This window comes from Hermetia illucens, chromosome 2 (assembly GCF_905115235.1).
Source record: "Hermetia illucens chromosome 2, iHerIll2.2.curated.20191125, whole genome shotgun sequence".
Taxonomy (NCBI): Eukaryota; Metazoa; Arthropoda; class Insecta; order Diptera; family Stratiomyidae; genus Hermetia; species Hermetia illucens.
Window position 1 is genome coordinate 166,941,356 of NC_051850.1, and position 15,835 is coordinate 166,957,190.

Here is a 15,835-nt window from a genome sequence, read left to right on the forward strand (position 1 = left end):
CATCTTGCTGCCCTTTTAAAAGATTTCTGTAAAAGCCGGGAAGTTGCAAAAAAAAAAAAAGAAAGTCTAGGCAACGGCTCAATCAACTATTCTTGAATTTTCTGCGAGGATTTTAATGTTATACTCTGGATCAGATAAGTTGTATCCAACTTTTTTGATGGGATGAGTTGTTTCTGTATATTTGCTTTCAGAAATATTCTAAAGATGATACGTAGTCCTTCAAATTGTAATTGGAGTCAAAAGCAAATAGTTTTAAAATTCCAATTCAACCAGCTTTCCATATTCTTTGAACGTACCCTTCTACAAACGAACGTTATAGCAAATTTGACATTTGCACATGTCGTTACGTTTGAATGATTAACCGCTCGTGAGCTAGCAAAAGACGTTCTGTCTTAAAAGATTTAGGTGTTTGGAGTTCCTCCTTGGTAGCAATTAATACAGTAACGAAGAATAAACTGTCGTAGTGAATAAAATACGTTAATAATAAGCAACTAATGCAACTTCGCCGGTGGTTGTGATTTCCTTCCTTCATGGCTACGGTGGTCCGCAAAACCAATGCTTGTGATATCAAAACTCACGATGTTTTGGACGCGTTCGCTGATATAATTGTTTCCGATGCTTCGCATATTCCTCGAAGTTTGTTTTGTCCGTTTTGTGCCAATGAATATATGTTTGATTTCACTCTTAAGGATCATTTGAAACGTTTTCATCCAGAGGAATTGGAAGAGCGAATGACTCTGGTAAACAATGCTGAGATTGATGAATCGGAACCAAATACGCACCTTTGTCCATTTTGTGGGGCAATACTATATTTAATCGGCCTGCTCCCGAAACACATAGCTAATTTCCATGGAAGCAGACACCTTCAAACTTGGCGTCATATGAGTGGGAACCTTCTGCTAATGGTGGAGGAGAAGGAGAATGAACCCAGCATTTTGTATGCTTCTTGTTCACCGGGATTGAGTGATATTTTCGATAAACTGGGAACCGATGAGAAGAGGACAATTACGGATCGTAATAATGACAATCAACAAATTAAATCAATTCTGAAGAAGACGCCGAGCAAGTCAAGTCGGATTATCTCATCCCCGTCAGGTGTGGCCATTCGTCGGAGCAGAAGTGAGCTTGTAAAACGATCCGCTTCGGTGAGGAGGGAACTGCGCTTTGATCTCCCACCTTTGCAAAAGACACCCGAGCAAAGTTTAATTGAAAAGTATAGTAAATGCCTGGATTTCAGAAAGCTGTTCCAAATCAAAAAGAAGAATAAACGTGTGAGGTCACCAAAAAAGAAGGTGATTGACAGCCCAGCTCACAGTCAGGAAATCATCACAAGCACTCCAATCAACTTCCTAGACGATGATTGTGACACCAAATCGATTTGGGATCGGCAGGGTAGCAGACAGCCGAACATACGCCCGCTACTGTTCGGTTCAGAGCGTTTCCAGTGCGCTCGGTGCAAGGAACGTTATGCCAGCAATGGAGATCTTAGATTGCACCTAAAGGATAGCCACAGCGGCGTTAAAAATGTGCTGAGACCTCACTATCAATGCGGCCAATGTGGAATCAAATTTTTTCGTAATAGTTGTTTGCTTCGACATTGCCGCTTTCAGCATACTCCGAAACGAATGCGGATTTAAGAGATTAATGTGAAAGTGGATCCAAAGAAAATTCAACATTAAGCGGATTCGGTTACCTAAGCGATTTTCAGCAGGAAACTGGCATACAGAGGTGAATATTGAAATTACTTTAAAATTGTGACTAACTGGTGTCTTTTTCAGCGCCAAGCAGCTTACAGATACTAATTTATGGACAAGATATTTTTAAGACGTCTTTTTTTCTACATCGAAGAAAGTAATATATTATATTTTATATTTATTAATAAATATACAATTTTATAATAATTGAACATGCGTTTCTGTACAAAACTTGAAAAACAGTAAAAGGGAACCTACTCAAAAATGATCCCTACGGTATACTGCTGTAGTTGTTATTTAGTTGAAAATTATTGCTTGAGCTAGCGTTAACGGCTATGACCTGACTTGTTATGACGCGCATGTTGAGGCTTCAGAGGAATTTTAAGTCCGAACGGAGTCCTCCACGCTGATTCGTCCTGAGGAGAAGTTCAATGGACCATACCATCCCTTTTCGAACATCTAAACGTTGATATTTGCTTATTTCTCCCTTGGCCAAATGGCTCCGGATTTCGAGAAGGAGGTAGGTAGAATTTGGCTGATTGTTCACCGCTCTCCCCTTATTTGCATTAAAAGGCACAATTTCGATGAATAATTTATGGAATTGGGTAGCATTGTTTCTATTGATGTTGGTAACCAACTTAGTGTAGGCTGACGTATTAAGAGAAGTTCGTCCACACAGTTGAGGCAACGTATTGAAACTGTATTGGGCAACCTTCTTTCTCCGCCGCTATAATGAGGCCTCTACGTTTAGTCGGTACCTCCTACTTTTCATCAGGTCTTCGCCATGCCGTCGAAGTATTCGGGCCTAAGACATTCAAATGAAGAACTTTGAAGAACTGTTAAATGCGTTTTATCAGAGCTAAATGGTGCGAAAAATTTAGAGAAGATGTACAGGCATATATATATATATATATATATATATATATATATACGTGAAAAACAAAAAAGTATAGTATAGGAAAGCTACTCCTTATCTATTAACACATTAACACAACAAATTTAATCTTGCATGCCAAAAGGCAGCTAGTGCCACCAAGGCACTTGTAAAAATGTTGCCGAATATTGGTAGGCCGAAACAGTGCCGCATTTTGGTGCTAGTGGCGTGTTCCATTCTGCTTTACTCGTCACCTCTCTACGAACGGTCGGTGGACGCACAGGTTCATTCCAACATTAGGGAGTGGCTTGAGTTGAAACATGGGCAGACCAATTACCAAGCTACCCAATTCCTCACGGGACACGGTGGTTGCTACAGGCAGTATCTGCACCGCTTTGGGTTGGATGATGGGCCGGAGCCGGAGGAGAACTGGCTTACGGATTCCACCGCAATCGTGAGAATACAGTTTGCTGCTGAAGGAGGAAAGCTACAAGTAGGAGAAGGACGAGTGTCGTGACCTGCACTTTCACTGTTCACTTCTTTTTTTACACTCAAATTCTTTAGTTCCGTTTCTAATCAAATTTTATTAGTTATTATACTTAAATTACACTTACATTTACGTTTTCGTTACTCTACACTACTTAAACTTTCCCTACCTTTCGGGTTCGCTTTTACAAATCGACTTGCGCTTATATTTCCTTATGCTTATTCTAGACCTACCTTATCCTACTTTCTTATTCTCATTTACCGACCCACGATTACCTCAAAACATGATTAAGAGGTCAGTGCTGTTATGCAAACACTCAGCATTTTACAACACAATACTGACCGACAAGTATGTTCCGCATATTGTAATACAAAGCTTGCACTTTCTATCACAATATCGATTACACACTTCTAGGTCGCGCCCAATGAGTCACCTCAACGAGTGCCTAAGGGCAAACCTACCCCGCGAAGTAATACCTAAATTGTGGTCCCGCGGGACTGCGGCTGGAGAGACCGGGCGTAGATTTTAGTGGGTGCGAATCCGATATCCGTATATAGATGGCTAGACCGTTATGAACACTTGACAAAGTGCCGATAGACTCACATGCTGATCCCTTCCATTAACGAGAGGTTGGAGAGACGACACCGTGAGATCAACTATAATTTTACCCACGCCCCACGATGCATGAAGTATATCGCTTCATCCGATTGTCCAAACTGCGATGGAGTCCCAGAGGACCTAGAACATGTATTCTTCCACTGTCTAAGATTTGTGGAAGAAAGGAGGAACCTAGAGGAGACCCTAGAAGAGGTGCCGAGAATGGTAGCATGTAAGAAAGATTGGGATGCGATCGACTGCATGATCGCATGGCCAAAGGGTATTTTTTATTGCACTGGTCAGGGACGCGGAAGTTACCGCAGATCGCAATGATTTCTGCGCCGTATACTGTTGGGTATTCATTCACACCTGAGTCGACTGGTAGGCGATGTCAAATCGCGAAGCCACCAGTAAGATTTGAACCGCGACCTTCCATATCCCAACCCAGTGCTCTAACCACTGAGTTATCCGGACACCCGAAATTTACAGAGAATCTCTGGGCTCAAGTGTGAGGTTACGCTGTACAACTCGGGTGTCGTACTCCTTTGCTGCGGTAGAAACTTTAGGTAGGTCTTGCATCCACCAGTAAGAACGTTGAGCCTGCATCCAGTATAAACTGATACAATTGTGCCAGCCACAACGGGATTTTGATTGTGGTCTCCATCAATCCCTGTTTTAAGAAGACGGATCATTAAATATAATATTGTTTCCTAAGCCAATCCTCCCTCCCTTTTCTATTTGACATACCATATTAAGGTAACTTTAACATTTTTACACAACATTGTGCTAACTTGTATCCACCTTGTTTCAAAATTGATCCCATTTAACTACTGAAATGGGACCAATAGAAGTGTGCATGGCTTTATTCACATACATTAGATGTCTTCGAAATATATCTTCAGATCCACGCTGGGCTAGTACGCCGGTTCAACAAACTCACAGGACCAATATTCAAGTCAAGGCGTTCAATACAAAAATTTTCGAAACATGCGATTGTCCCGGTAAAACATCTTTTCCTCTGGCAATAACGGAAGAAGTACGAGAGTGGGCGGCCCTCAAGTTCCAATCCTTCATGAAAATGTGCTACGTTAAATGGCTCCTTCGTTACCACAGTAAACAGGATAAAAGTCGAAAATATTACCACCAAATAAAAAAGGATTCGAAAGCTTTTTTCCAAAGACATTTCGTCGATCCAATAGAATCGTTCAAACATTTTCTTTTAGATTATTTGTTCAACTCATCTTTTGAACGGTTCAATTTTCTGCAACTTTCCATCCCAGTAGAGCCCGTGGCACGTTTTGCAGATTTATTTGAGTTCGTCGATGATTTTAATTTTACGGTTACACGATTGACCCGAACCTACGATTTTCCTGAAAGGGTGCGAACTCGTCAGTGGTACCCTTTGAAAACTGGATGTTTGTTTTCGCACTCCAGCAGAATGCATCGATACATGCTACGGGCGAAATCCCCTATTTCCAGTTCAAAAGTGATGTTTGGTGTAACGGTGCTGGATAACGACGAGCTGAAGTTGGTTCCAATGTACGACGTGGATAACATGTGGGGATTGTCTCAAAACAATTTCGGTTACAAAGTCTTCATCTGTATGTTCGCCTTAGTTGATTTTACCGACGAACTGACCAAAATACCGCCTCCCAAATGAACCTTGGAAATAGTCTTTCCCTAATCTGCTCAAGCACTCGTGTCCCAAGCATAGGGGCGTAGAGACAAAACCCGCATCTTAGATACGAGCAATCGTCCAAACAGAGAAACTAGGAGATTTGTAACTTTTAAAAAAATCTTTGATAGTAAAATATATTTCATTATAATAAAGTCATATATAATATAGATAAAATGTGCACTATTTCTTAACCGGCTTTTTGAATTGCGCAAATGGAATGGCATCTCGCTCTGCAAGCTTTACAAACTCAACACCATAATTCCGTGCTATTTTGAATAACGTTTCGACATCAGCCTCTGCAGCATGTGCAGAAATTGGCTTATGGTCGTAAATCCTCTCATATATATCAACCAATTTAAATGACTTTCTTGGCAGTTTTCCGACCCGACCAGTTGCGACCTGTACTGGCGGAAACAGTTCCTTACGTGCTTTGCTGGGTTTCACGTTACCATCAGTCTGCCCCTGAGTGTTCTTTTCAATTGGTTGTGTAAATTTTTTTACATACTTCTCTTGAATACTTCGTCGCGGTGTGGTTTCATTCACTCTCTGACGTTCTAAGATTTTTGTATTCTTTTCATCGAAAAGTTCATTTTGATCGTCCACGCTTAGATCACTTTTTGTTGGGCCTGCAACTGAATTTTCTTTGTTTGAAATATTAGTTTCAGATATCTCCTGTGCCGTTTGGGAAGGCAGTCCTTCAGATATCTCCGGATTTGACAAAAAGTCTAGAAGCATGGACTCGGCTATAGAATCAAGTTCCCTGAGAATGTCTAACGAATCTACACACAATAGAAAGTCCGGGATTTCCTGGAAAACATTTGTCTGTTTAGTGGAATTTTACTTGTTATGATAATAGTACTCACTTTCTTAACCTTTTCGAACGATTGCTTAATGATAGGAAAATCAAAGCCATTTCCGTTGTGTGCGATAAGGCAAATTGGTTTCGGATACCGCTTCAGGTAAGACAAAATCGCTGTAGCTGCATCATCATCGAATTTTGCATGATGTTCCAACATTTCATTATATAGTCCTGAATGAAAGAAGGAAAGAGTCCAGCTTGCACTCAAATCAAGAAATTGTTTTTTAAGAATAATTCAGATTCACGCCAGCTTACACTAAGCCAAATGAGGGAAATTCCCTAAGCGGTGATAGTTCAATATTATAAAAGTGGATTGATTGCATGAAGTGGCTCGGGCAGATAACGTTGTAACAGAATGACTCGTTTTCCACTTGGCCTTTGACAAATCTGCCCCGCCGAATAGAAGACGCGCAATAATCGACTTTCGTGGTGTCGTAAAGTTAGGAATACCTTTATGTGATTTAGGTGCAATACATAATTACACTTACCGGTTATTCTACTTGATTCTGGGTGAATCATCATCCCTGGATTAAAAACGGTTGTCCATTTGCCCAGCAAGCGAGGTACCTCTGTGGTTTTGCGTAAGTCCTCCCGGGACAATGTCCACATCGCCAATTCGGTGATGTTTGCCTTCCCGAAATTATAGTCAGGCAAGCCGGTAGTCTCAATATCTAAAAACACAAAAGTTTGAATGGGACAAACCGTCCCCTCATTCGTTTCTGCCATCACAGCTGGACGTTAAATGTCAAATGTCAGCTTGTCATGATATTGTTGACTTTGAGTGCTTTCAGGAGCTTTATCAGATTTCGTGGAATTGAATAATATAACCTATAGAGGAAATGCAGGTTGTGTTGTTGCTGTAGATAATAGAGGTAACAGGCAGAGCTAAGAATTATGTGTTCTTGCGGTAAGGTACAGTGCAACTCACTTGTAATGGACTCGTTTAAGATGGATTTCCGGATATAATGGACTCTTTTGCTCCCGAAAAAATCTCTTTGTAATTGTGCAAAAATCTTCACTAAAGATGAACTCGGCTATTATGGACCAGTTTCAAATTTGTTTGTAGGCCCAAGTCCATTTAAGCGAACATTTTCTAGGGAATTCCCCGAAAAAAACTACCGACACTTTGACACTTTGTGACATCTGAAATTCCTTCCTGACGTCCTGACAATCTCATTTTTGGCCTGGTATTTAGAAGTGTCCGGATAGCTGAGTGGTTAGAGCACAAAGCGTGGGATTTGTATCGTGATTTGACGTCGGATAGCAGTCGACTTAGCTGTGAATGAGTACCTGAGTCAAAATCAGGGTAATAATCTCGGGCGAGCGCAATGCTGCCCACATTGCCTCCTACAGTATACTGTAGTGTACCGTTTCGATTTTCAATGAAGTGCTCTAACACACTTCAAGACCCTGATCCAATATGGATTGTTGCGCCAACGATTATTATTATTATTATTTTGAATGATCCGTTTTTACGTTAACTTTCAAACGTGAACCACATTGTTTTTTGAAAAGTGAAAAAATGATAAGAAAGAAAGCTTTAACAATCGAAGGGAAACTGAAAATAATTTCGGCTAAAGAAAATGGGCAAAATCAGGCGAACATTTGGAGAGAAAAATTTACCTAAATCCAACATTTGGAACAGTCGCGAAAGAATTAAAAGCGAATTAAACATACAAATTGACAAGGAAAAATTGAGGACATCCTGATATCCATAAGTGGAAAGCATCCTTTTAATGCGATTTCAACAAAAGAGAGCCAACACAGCAACTATTAGTAGTGCTATCATCATCATCATCAACGGCATCGATAGGAGAAATTTTCAATGGTCTCGATGTTGTAGTCTCCTATCTTTATTGTTTTCGTTTGACCAGTACGATTCGATGTTGCTCGTTCTTTGGTTTTTGGCGCTGCCGTTGCCACCATGTACTTCGTTTTGCCTTCATTAGTGTGCAGCCCGAGTTCTCCACTTCGCCTGCTCGATCTGGATGAAGGTACGACTGTAAATCTCGGGTTCTTTCCATAATGTGAATATCGTTAGCGTAGGCCAATAGTTGGGTGGACTTGAAGAGGATGGTGCCTCTCGCATTTACGTCTACATCGCGAATCACTTTCTCTAAGGCCAGGTTGAAGAGGACGCATGATATGACATCCCCTTGTCTTAGACCATTGTTGATGTCGAATGGTTTTGAAAGTGATCCCGCTGCTTTTATCTGGCCTCGCACATTGGTCAAAGCCAGCCTAGTCAGTCTTATTAATTTCGTCGGGATACCGAATTCTTTCATGGCCGTGTACAGTTTACCCTGGCTATGCTATCATAGGCGGCTTTAAATTTGATGAAAAAATGATGGAACTCTAGTCCATGTTCCAACAGTTTTTCCATCGCTTGCCGCAAGAGAAAATCTGATCTGTTGCTGATGTGCCTGAAGTGTAGCTTCTTTGGTATGGGTCAATGATGTTCTGGACGTATGGAGCTATCCGGGCTAGCAAGATAGTGGAGAATATCTATAGATGGTAATCAGCAACGTAATACCTCTATAATTGCTACACGGTGTGATATTTCCCTTTTTATGTATGAGACAGATAATGCCTCTTTACCAGTCGTCAGGCATTGATTCGCTGTCCCATTCCTTGAGCATTAGTTGATGAATCACTTGGTGTAGTTGGTCGTCTCCAAATTTAACCACTGTAATTCCATCGGCTCCTAGCGACTTAGGATTTTTAAGCCGATGAATTGGACGGACTGTTTCTTCTACACTTGGTGGTGGCAGTATTTTTCCGTCGTCTTCAGTTGGTGGGACCTCCAATTCACCGATGTTCTGGTTGTTGAGCATCAAAATACTCAACCCATCGCTCCAATATGCCCATTCTGTCGTAAATCAGATTTCCCTCTTCGTCTCGGCAGGATAAGCATCGAGGTGAATAAGGCTTCATCTTGCTGACCTGTTGGTAAAACTTCCGCGCCTGGTGCCGTTGCTCCCTGTAATTTTCGAGTTCACAGACCTGTTAGTTCTCCCAGGCTTCCTTCTTCCGCCTGTGGAGTCGTTCTTTGAGAATGCAAAATTACTCGGTATGCAACAATCTTCCGTTGCGTTGCTAGCTTACATTCATCGTCAAACCAGCCATTTCGACTTTTCTTGCGGCTGAGGCCAAGTATGTTTGTGAACGTATCAATGATAACACTCGCCAGGTGGTTGTGAAGATCATTTGTTGATACTTCATCTCCAGCACCTCTGTTGACTGCGGTTATTGTGGCATCCATTTCCCTCTTATAGGTGTGTTGTGAAGGCTGTGTTGTGAATGGCTTCGGTATTCACTCTCACCTGATTGTCAGGGGGGATTTTAGGTGGTGTTGTAATTCGAGCCAGGAGCACCATGCCAACGAGATAGTGATCCGAATCTATATTGGCCCCCTATATGTTTTGACATCCATCAAGGCTGAGAGGTGGCGGCGTTTGATCAGCACGTGATCAATTTGGTTCAAAGTTGTCCCGTCTGGAGAGGCCTACGTATGTTTGTGAACCGCTTTCCGGTAAACCAGGTACTTCCAACAACCATTTCGTAGGATACTGCTAACTGAATAAGTCCGTAGACATTGGTATCCTCATGTAAGCTATGGGAGTCGACGTATCGCCTGAATATGGGCTCCGTCCCTACTAGACTGTTGAAATCTTCAAGTATGATTTTGATATCATACTTGGGATAGGCTTCGAGGGTCCGCTGAACTGCCTCATAGAAGGAATCCTTCTCCGACTCTGCAGTCTCCTCTGTAGGGGCGTGAACGTTTATGAGTCTTATATTTTTAAATTTGCCTTGTAAGTGCAGTGTTAACAGCCTTTCGCTTATATTTTCAAAGCCGATAACAGCAGTTTTCATTTTTTGGCTAACTAAGAAACCTACTTCGAGCACATGGTTTACTAGATGGCCGCAATAATATATGGTATAGCGGCTCTTCTCCAGGAAACCGGTCCCTGTCCATCGCATCTCTTGCAACGCTGTTACATTAGCCTTATATTGGGGCAGGATATCGGCTAGCTGCTCAGTAGCATTCGGTCTGTACAGGGAGCACACGTTCCATGAGAAAATGCGCAAATGGTTAATCCGTTGTCGTTGCCGGGTTCCTCGTTGTAAAATCCATTATGTTCGAGGCTCCTTTGGTGGCTTCGTAACATCGGTTTTCCGTGTAGGGTTGTCAGCCCTACCCAACCCCCAACCTGGAGGACCAGTTGGCACATTTTGTCCGGTTTTTAGGGGCCGGAGACTCGCCTTCATCCTTTTCCGTCTGCAGTTTTTCATAAAGAAAGAACTGCCAGCGATCACCACGTGGAGGTGGAGATAGGGTTTGGTAGTAGAGCTGCTGGTGCTGGTTCAGCAGGCGTTTCCCAGGTTTTATTCTCTATCGTAGGTACCAATCCACGTTTCGCCCTGGGACCTATACTACCCTTTGACCGCCAAAGTTGCATATACTTTGTTCAAATGAGTTCTAGTTTTTATTTGAACAAAGTTACATATACTTAAGATAAGAGAAAACCACAACTTCCTTTGTGTTTTTGTACATTCGACTATAAGAGGCTAAATTTGTCGGCCCCTTGAACTCATTATAAGCGAGTTGCACAGTATATCCGCGCCCGATTCTAAACATCCCAGGTCATAGAAGGGGCACAACCTCAGCTTCCCGTCTTAATTAGTAGCAGATACATTTAGTCTGGGTGGAGTTTACGGCCATTCAGATGGTGGCCTTTCCCTCCTCCTCTCGCTGTAGACATAATGCGGTGGAATTTCTCTTTCCATATTCTCGTAACATTTTGTGGCAATGTGTGTTCAGCCGTTTTCAGGAAAACTGCACGCGCACACAGTCTGTAGCAAATTCATTCATAAAATAATTTTGACATTTATTTTAATAAAGGTTCCACTAAACTATTCAATGTCGTGCTGCGCATTATCGCTTATATTGCCACATAATTGTGTATTTCTAGGCTGATTTTAAGCAACTGGATCTAAAAAGATCACAAAGTTTAATATGTTTAATGGAAACAAAGAAATACAAAATCTTTTGTCTTTTTCTTCAGTATTTGTCCCATTCAAAAGCGGGGTTGGTTCATCTGGATCGGTTGCGCCATTTTTCTCGATCATAGACCTGATCTGGATGAAGTCGAGAAGCTCTCAAATGACAATCGAGGGTATTAGGCTGGCCTTTTGGTCCTTTCCTTTCGACTTCGATATTCAGGTCTCTTTACTAATGATTTCTCTTCAATGTGAATTATATGGCCATACCATTTTTCCTCGATCGAAGCCCCATATCAACTGCGGATGTCCTCATTTCGGATGAGATGGTGACGTGCTACGCTACTGATCTCTCGGACGCCGCCAAGAGTTCGCAATTTTTCTTGCTAAGAATCCAAGTTTTCGAGGAATACATGAGGACTTGGCAAGATCATTGTCTTGTACAGTAAGAGTTTTGACCGTATGGTGAGACGTTCCGAGCGGAACAGTTTTTGTAAGCTGAAACAGCCAATTGTATATAATTTATACAATTATATTCCATTTTTGGACAAGTTGGTGGAGATCGGCTTTGTTATGAGGCCCAAGGAAAACATCATCTGCCTAGAGTGGTGTGTAGGACGGTAGGCGTTGGACGTCCCGTGTGACACTGTCCGTAACAGGTGGTCTTGATATACCTGCCATAATTCGAATTTTATTCTTTGGATTGTGTTAGAGCAGTTTAACCAAGCGCATGAGTTGCATCCCCTCCCCCCGCCCCCCTCTTGCAAGCCTTGTTTCTGGCACACGGTAAAACACCATCTCTAGATCGAGAAATGCAATGTAGAAAGGGCGATTCCTCCCACAGTGTTTCTCCATGAGTAATCGCGCAGCATATATTGTGTCGGTAGCTCCACAGTTCTTGACAAATCCGAATTGAGTTACAGTTAGTTTAATTATGTTGCAAATAGTGTCGGGTCAAGAGTGCGTTCAAAAATCTTCAATGTAATAGACCGCTTGGGTAATATTGATCTCAAATCTCGCCGAGCGATGTTGAGATACGATGGTCTCATAGGGAACGGCTTTGCAGTCGATGATAGCGACTAATTTACTTATGTCCTGACGCCCCGTCCATGAATTAAAGACGCCTGTTCATTTTTAACCAGGATCGAGCGTCTACGGCGAACGTCTTAGCATTTCTCTGATGCTTTTTATTAAACGCGGTCATTTTTTTTCAACGATTTTGAATGTGTTTCCTTGGTCGGCCTGTAGCGGAACCTGTTAACAAGAGAGATCACAAAAACTCATAAACATTAGCTGATTTCAAAATCGAAAGTCTCAGTGACTCCGCTATGCCTGAAATGAGAAACATCGATATACGATACGATACAAAACAGATAGAAAAAGTTTCCAAATGCAAGGTCATAGTTTACACTGAAATTTATTAATTCCGAGCTATCACAGTCTCGGCAGATGCCGGATTTTACCTAATACTAGCATTAAGTGCCACTATTATATCTAGTTGTATTTAATGTTTAGTAGCTAATTTAAATCAACTTGGAAAAACATGGTTTTTGTCAGATTTTTAGTTTGCTAATATTCCTTAACTATTTTGATCTTTGAATTTGTCGACCACTATCCTGAAAACTATTTCCAAACCGGCCTTTTGATTTGTGCAAATGGAATAGCATTTTTCTCTGCAAGTTTCACAAATTCAATACCATATTTTCGAGCTGCTTCAAATAATGTATGGACGTCAGCCTCTGCAATGTGTTTGTATGGCGGGTAATAGTTGAAGATCCTTTTATATACATCTCGCAATTTATATGATTTGTTTTCTGTCGGGAATAATTCCCTGCACACTTTGTTTAATTTAATGCTTTGGTTCTGAGTATTCTCCTCAAATGATGACTTATATTTTTTCACATTCTCCCCCTTAAAATTTCGTTTTGGTGTAGTTTCATTTATTCTCTGGCGTTCAAGAAGTTCATTTAATTCACTTAGACCCTCACTATTTGAGTGGTCTTCGATTAAATTTAATTCGCTGTTTGAAACGGTAGTTTCCAATATTTGCTCCGCTATTTGGGGAGACAATTTCTCAGATTCCTCGACGTTTGACAAAACGTTTACCAATAATTGGTCCTCCTCCTTGATTGAATCAAGCTCTCTAAAATTGTTTAAAGAATCTGAGTTTTCTTCGCTGTCTGAAATGACAGCTCCTAATATTTGCTCCGGCATTTGGGGAGAGAATTTCTCAGATTCCTCGACATTTGACAAAACGTTTACCAATAATTGCTCCTCCTTAATTGAATCAAGCTCTCTAAAATTACTTAAAAAATCTGAATTTTCTTCGCTGTCTGAAACGGGAGTTTTCAATATTTGCTCCGCCATTTGGGGAGACAATTTTTCAGATTCCACGAAGTTCGACAAAACATTTACCAATAATCGATCCTCCTCCTTGATTGAATCAAGCTCTCTAAAATTGCTTAAAGAATCTGAATTTTCTTCGATATTCGAAACGGCAGATTCCAATATTTGCTCCGCCATTTGGGCAGACAATTTCTCAGATTCCTCGACGTTTGACAAAACGTTTACCAATAATTGGTCCTCCCCCTTAATTGAATCAAGCTCTCTAAAATTGTTTAAAAAATCTGAATTTTCTTCGCTGTCTGAAACTGGAGTTTTCAATATTTGCTCCGCCATTAGGGAAGACGATTTCTCAGATTCCTCGACGTTTATCAAAACGTTTACCAATAATTGGTCCTCCTCCCTAATTGAATCAAGTTCTCTAAAATCGTTTAAAGGATCTGAATTTTCCTCGCTGTTTGAAATGACAGCTTTTAATATTTGCTCCGCCATTTGGGGAGACAATTTTTCAGATTCCTCGAAGTTTGACAAAACGTTTACCAATAATTGGTCCTCCTCCTTGATTGAATCAAGCTCTCTAAAATTGTTTAAAAAATCTGAATTTTCTTCGCTCTCTGAAATGGTAGTTTCCAAAATCTGCTTCGCCATTTGAGAAGACGATTTCTCAGATTCCTCGACGTTTGACAAAACGTTTACCAATAATCGGTCCTCTGCAATTGAATTAAGCTCTTTAAAAATGCTTAAAGAATCTGAACACCATAGGAAGCCCGGTATTTTCTAAAAAATATTGATTTGTTTAGTCAAATTCTATATGTTTTGATTAAACAGTAGAATCACGATAATTCATACGGTCAAGGGTCTGACGATTTGATACGAAATATGGGGATTACCAATTATCGGAAGCGCAAAATAAAGAAAATTAACTCTGGGGACTGGTATGAATTAGCCGAAAATACGAATAATCGATGTACGAATTATCGGGAGTCCACTGTAGTACTCACTTTGTTAATCTTATCGAAATATTGCTTGATGATTGGAAAATCGTGCTCGTTTCCGTTGTGCGCAATGAGACAGATTGGCTTGGGATGTAGCTCCAGGTAAGATACCATCGCTTTGGCTGCAACATCGAATTTTTCATAATCTTCAAGCATTTCGTTGTTTAGTCCTAAATGAAAGCAGATTCAGAAATGGAAATCAATCAAGAGGGGTTATACGGAGAAAACTCGGATACGGGGGAATATGACCCTCGTCAATGGCTACTTATCTACGTATCATTTAATATTTGTTGTTTACATTCTTCCGTTGATTTACACCGAATCAAAACAAAAGAAGCTTTTATAATTCGCGAAGTTAATGCAAAGTGTGATAACTGCATGAAGTGCTAGTGGGAGGCAATGTAGAGATAATAGTGATGCTTGGTTTTTCCCCTCTTTTCTACAAATCAACGCGCGTATAATGTATGTTTGGTGATTCACTAGCTGGAAATTCTACTTTCGAGAATGATTCACTTTTGTGATGTATTTAAATTCATAATGCAGTTATTTCACTTACCAGTTAATTCACTTGTTCTCGGATTGATCGACCTTCCTGGCCTGAAAACGCTTTTCCATTTGCCCAACAATCGGCATTCCGTGTCTTCAGAGCGAAGGAAGTCTTCCCGAGACAATGTCCACATCGCCAATTCAGTAATGTTTGCCTTTCCGAAATTGAACTTAGGTAGTCCGGTAGTCTCAATGTCCAAAAACACAAACGTTCGAATGGTCCCAACTGCACCCGCGTTGTCACTTGTTTCCGCCATAAGAGCTCGATGTTGAATACTGGATTTATGGTCATCGTCGATGAAGTTATCTGGTCAAATATAATTTTTGTTGATAACTGAGACGATTTTCTGAGAATTCAATAATAATTGTGTAGAACATATAAAGATTTCTCTTTTGTGAAAAATGAAGTCTTAATGAAGTAGAATAATTCATTTTCTATCTGGAATACGTAACTCATTGGGAAACGGTTGGTATATATTCCTTCTTGTTTAGGATGTGTCTTTTCCAGCAAAGCTTAGCATCGAGTGCCATACTTAAGATCATTCTGCTGTGGTTTGTCTTGTTCGTTGATGGCAACTTTAGATGGATTCTCTATTTTGTTAGTAAAGTTAATGTAAGTCGGTTTGGTTTCATTTAAGATCTTTGTATTATTTGCTTTAAAAATTAGCATGAAACCTTAGCTTTAAAATGCGATAAACGTGAATTGAAAAAATGAAATAGAATGAAAGTTATGCTTCATTATAGAAAGGAGCGCGCAG

General features: G+C 40.7%; 3 protein-coding genes across 4 annotated transcripts; 1 reads left to right on the forward strand and 2 right to left on the reverse strand.

Moving 5' to 3' along the window:
* The first annotated feature begins 345 nt into the window (after positions 1-345).
* On the forward strand, positions 346-1,901 carry LOC119648774 (zinc finger protein 174-like). The gene is made up of 2 exons (XM_038050607.1): positions 346-1,728; positions 1,779-1,901. The coding sequence occupies exon 1, from the start codon at positions 531-533 to the stop codon at positions 1,635-1,637; it is 1,107 nt and encodes a 368-aa protein (XP_037906535.1). The 5' UTR covers positions 346-530; the 3' UTR covers positions 1,638-1,728; positions 1,779-1,901.
* A 3,532-nt stretch (positions 1,902-5,433) lies between these two features.
* Positions 5,434-7,010, reverse strand: LOC119649909. Its single transcript, XM_038052308.1, has 3 exons — positions 6,678-7,010; positions 6,194-6,360; positions 5,434-6,137 (listed from the first exon to the last, which is right to left on the reverse strand). Exons 1-3 carry the CDS (start codon positions 6,913-6,915, stop codon positions 5,511-5,513), a joined length of 1,032 nt encoding a protein of 343 aa, XP_037908236.1. The 5' UTR covers positions 6,916-7,010; the 3' UTR covers positions 5,434-5,510.
* A 5,612-nt stretch (positions 7,011-12,622) lies between these two features.
* Positions 12,623-15,584, reverse strand: LOC119650007. Of its 2 annotated transcripts, XM_038052474.1 has the most exons (5): positions 15,531-15,584; positions 15,088-15,384; positions 14,538-14,701; positions 14,095-14,313; positions 12,623-13,740 (listed from the first exon to the last, which is right to left on the reverse strand). In XM_038052474.1, exons 1-5 carry the CDS (start codon positions 15,532-15,534, stop codon positions 12,817-12,819), a joined length of 1,608 nt encoding a protein of 535 aa, XP_037908402.1. In that variant the 5' UTR covers positions 15,535-15,584; the 3' UTR covers positions 12,623-12,816. The 2 variants fall into 2 exon arrangements, with proteins under 2 accessions (XP_037908402.1, XP_037908401.1); XM_038052473.1 differs by having other exon boundaries at positions 12,623-14,313.
* Positions 15,585-15,835: the final 251 nt, after the last annotated feature.

What these genes read in the sequence shown, in the direction of transcription:
- LOC119648774 (XM_038050607.1), top strand. Translation starts at nt 531, where the DNA reads ATGGCTACGGTGGTCCGCAAAACCAATGCTTGTGATATCAAAACTCAC.
- LOC119649909 (XM_038052308.1), bottom strand. Translation starts at nt 6,915, where the DNA reads ATGGCAGAAACGAATGAGGGGACGGTTTGTCCCATTCAAACTTTTGTG. An exon ending in AGAATCAAGTAGAATAACCG is followed by an intron (nt 6,361 to 6,677) that starts GTAAGTGTAATT and finishes TCTTTCATTCAG; the next exon opens with GACTATATAATGAAATGTTG. An exon ending in CGTTCGAAAAGGTTAAGAAA is followed by an intron (nt 6,138 to 6,193) that starts GTGAGTACTATT and finishes AATGTTTTCCAG; the next exon opens with GAAATCCCGGACTTTCTATT.
- LOC119650007 (XM_038052473.1), bottom strand. An exon ending in GAGAACAAGTGAATTAACTG is followed by an intron (nt 14,702 to 15,087) that starts GTAAGTGAAATA and finishes GCTTTCATTTAG; the next exon opens with GACTAAACAACGAAATGCTT. An exon ending in ATTTCGATAAGATTAACAAA is followed by an intron (nt 14,314 to 14,537) that starts GTGAGTACTACA and finishes AATATTTTTTAG; the next exon opens with AAAATACCGGGCTTCCTATG.